Source organism: Nematolebias whitei, chromosome 1 (assembly GCF_014905685.2).
Source record: "Nematolebias whitei isolate Nwh7 chromosome 1, NemWhi1, whole genome shotgun sequence".
In the NCBI taxonomy this organism is placed as follows: domain Eukaryota; kingdom Metazoa; phylum Chordata; class Actinopteri; order Cyprinodontiformes; family Rivulidae; genus Nematolebias; species Nematolebias whitei.
In genome coordinates this window covers 44216661-44218575 of record NC_056498.1, presented here as the reverse complement: position 1 = coordinate 44218575, position 1915 = coordinate 44216661, and the positions used below count along the sequence as shown (strand labels likewise).

At 45.8% G+C, this 1915-nt stretch overlaps 1 protein-coding gene across 1 annotated transcript in view; it reads right to left on the bottom strand.

The window, feature by feature from the left end:
* The window catches only part of ttc7a (tetratricopeptide repeat domain 7A), a 42415-nt gene that overhangs the window by 33778 nt on the left and 6722 nt on the right, over positions 1 to 1915 (bottom strand). Inside the window, exon 10 of the mRNA XM_037687557.1 lies at positions 474 to 591. Within this exon, the coding sequence (XP_037543485.1) occupies positions 474 to 591 (118 nt within the window). The remainder of the gene's footprint in view (positions 1 to 473; positions 592 to 1915) is intronic.

Here is a 1915-nt window from a genome sequence, read left to right as displayed (position 1 = left end):
CTTATATTACTGTCTGCCATGATCAAAAAACATTATGCATTTTTTCCTTTCCTTTACTGGGTGTTAGCAGGCCTCTCCTCTCTTAAAGTGAGGGACAGGAACATGTTGAGTCAGAGGACAAAGGTCAGAGGTTGGAGGTCAGATGACAGAGGTCGTATGACCGAAGGCAGAGGTCGGACGACAGAGGTCAGAGTTCGGAGGACTGAGGTCGGAGGACAAAGGTTGGAGGACAAAGGTCAGAGGACAAAGGTCAGAGGTTGGAGGGCAGATGTCGGAGGACAGAGGTCAGGACCTGTATGACTTCTTTTACTAAATGTCTTTGGAGAGCTGGAGTAAACAAACACCTGCAGAGTAAATTTAGGTTTTATTTTTCTTTGTTTCTGTTGTTCCTGATTCAGTTTTTATACAGATAAAATAAAAAGTGTCTTCTGTTGATCTCAGTGAGACTCGAAGTGGTTCAGGAGCATCCGTACCCTCAGAGGCCTGCAGACTGAAGCTGAGCCCCAGAGCCAGGTAGGTCCGGGGCAGGAACTCTCTTGCCTCCTCCCCCATGGACACCACAGTGTGGGACAGAACCTCAGCCTCCTGAAACTAGACACAAAACAGATCCTCAGTCAGATGTTGCTTCCATCACAGGAGCACTGTGAAGACAGAAGATCATTTATGATTCAGGTTTGTTTTATCACTTGACTGTGAACTTTCTAGATGAGTCCTGTTACTCTATGTGATCTCAGTAACTCTGAGTGAACTCAGTCTCTATATGAACTTTGTGTCTCTGTGTGAATTCATTCTCTCTCTGTGATCTCAGCTTTTCTGTGTTCATGCAACCTTTATTTATACAGGTCAGTTCACACTGAGCCTCAGCGACTCATTGACAAGAGAGACCTGTTACATGCAACATACAGAGTAGATGAGGAAAAGAGAACACAAGGGTGGAGGAAGTTAATAAATAAATCATGTCTCACTCCATGTCCTGGTGGGGGCACAGTGCAAAAGATGCAAAAAATACCTTGAAACATAAAAAGCAACATATAATGACATCATAAGACAATTATGCATAGAATGTCTGCAAAGGCGGTGAGTTGTCCGTGGACACGCCAGAAAGTTCCAAAGTTCTCATATGATGGTACAGTGTCTACCAGTGGCACAGCTCTGATAAGGCCACAGATGTCCTCGGGAGATGGGGGGGGGGGGGGGGGGGGGACAGGCAGAGCTTCTTAGTTTATGAATCATCCAGGAGCAATTTAAGATAAGTTGACCTATCCAAGGCCAGTGGGGAGGCCAAATTCAGACAAACAACAATTGTTTTGGGGAGGCAGAGTCTACTGACATGTCTGCCTTCAGTTCTGCTGGTACACTCAATGGAGAATTCAAGCAGCCAGATCCGTGGACATTCCTCCGGTCCATGCTTGTTAGCTTTCTCCAAGGTCGAATCCTTCATGCCGGCAAGCTCTAGGAGCTGCAAGTAGCCTATGATTCTCAGAAATCGTGTCCAACTTACGGTTCAGCACGCAAGCATATTAGTCTGAGGGCTCGAAGCACGGAGTAATCCTTCTTATAAGGTTGGCAGCTTTACTATTGCCCAAACTGCTGCAGACCTCTTCTTTATTAGCTGATAACCCAGGTATCTGACGATTCCAAAAAGCACACACCTTGTTATCATAAATCCAATTATGTATGAGTCTTCTGCATCCTCAACAGACAGCACGGACAAGCACATCATCGTCCAAACACCCCAGGAATCCATGACATCCAGTTGCATGTGTCCCTTCAGGGCATGAGGGTTCTCCTGGACCCGTCTTCAGGGAGAATTGTTTTTATCAATTGCGTTGAGAGACCAGCTGACCAGATCCTCTGTGTGATCTCAGTCTGTGTATGTGTGTGTGTATATGTGTGTGTGTATGTGTGTATGTGT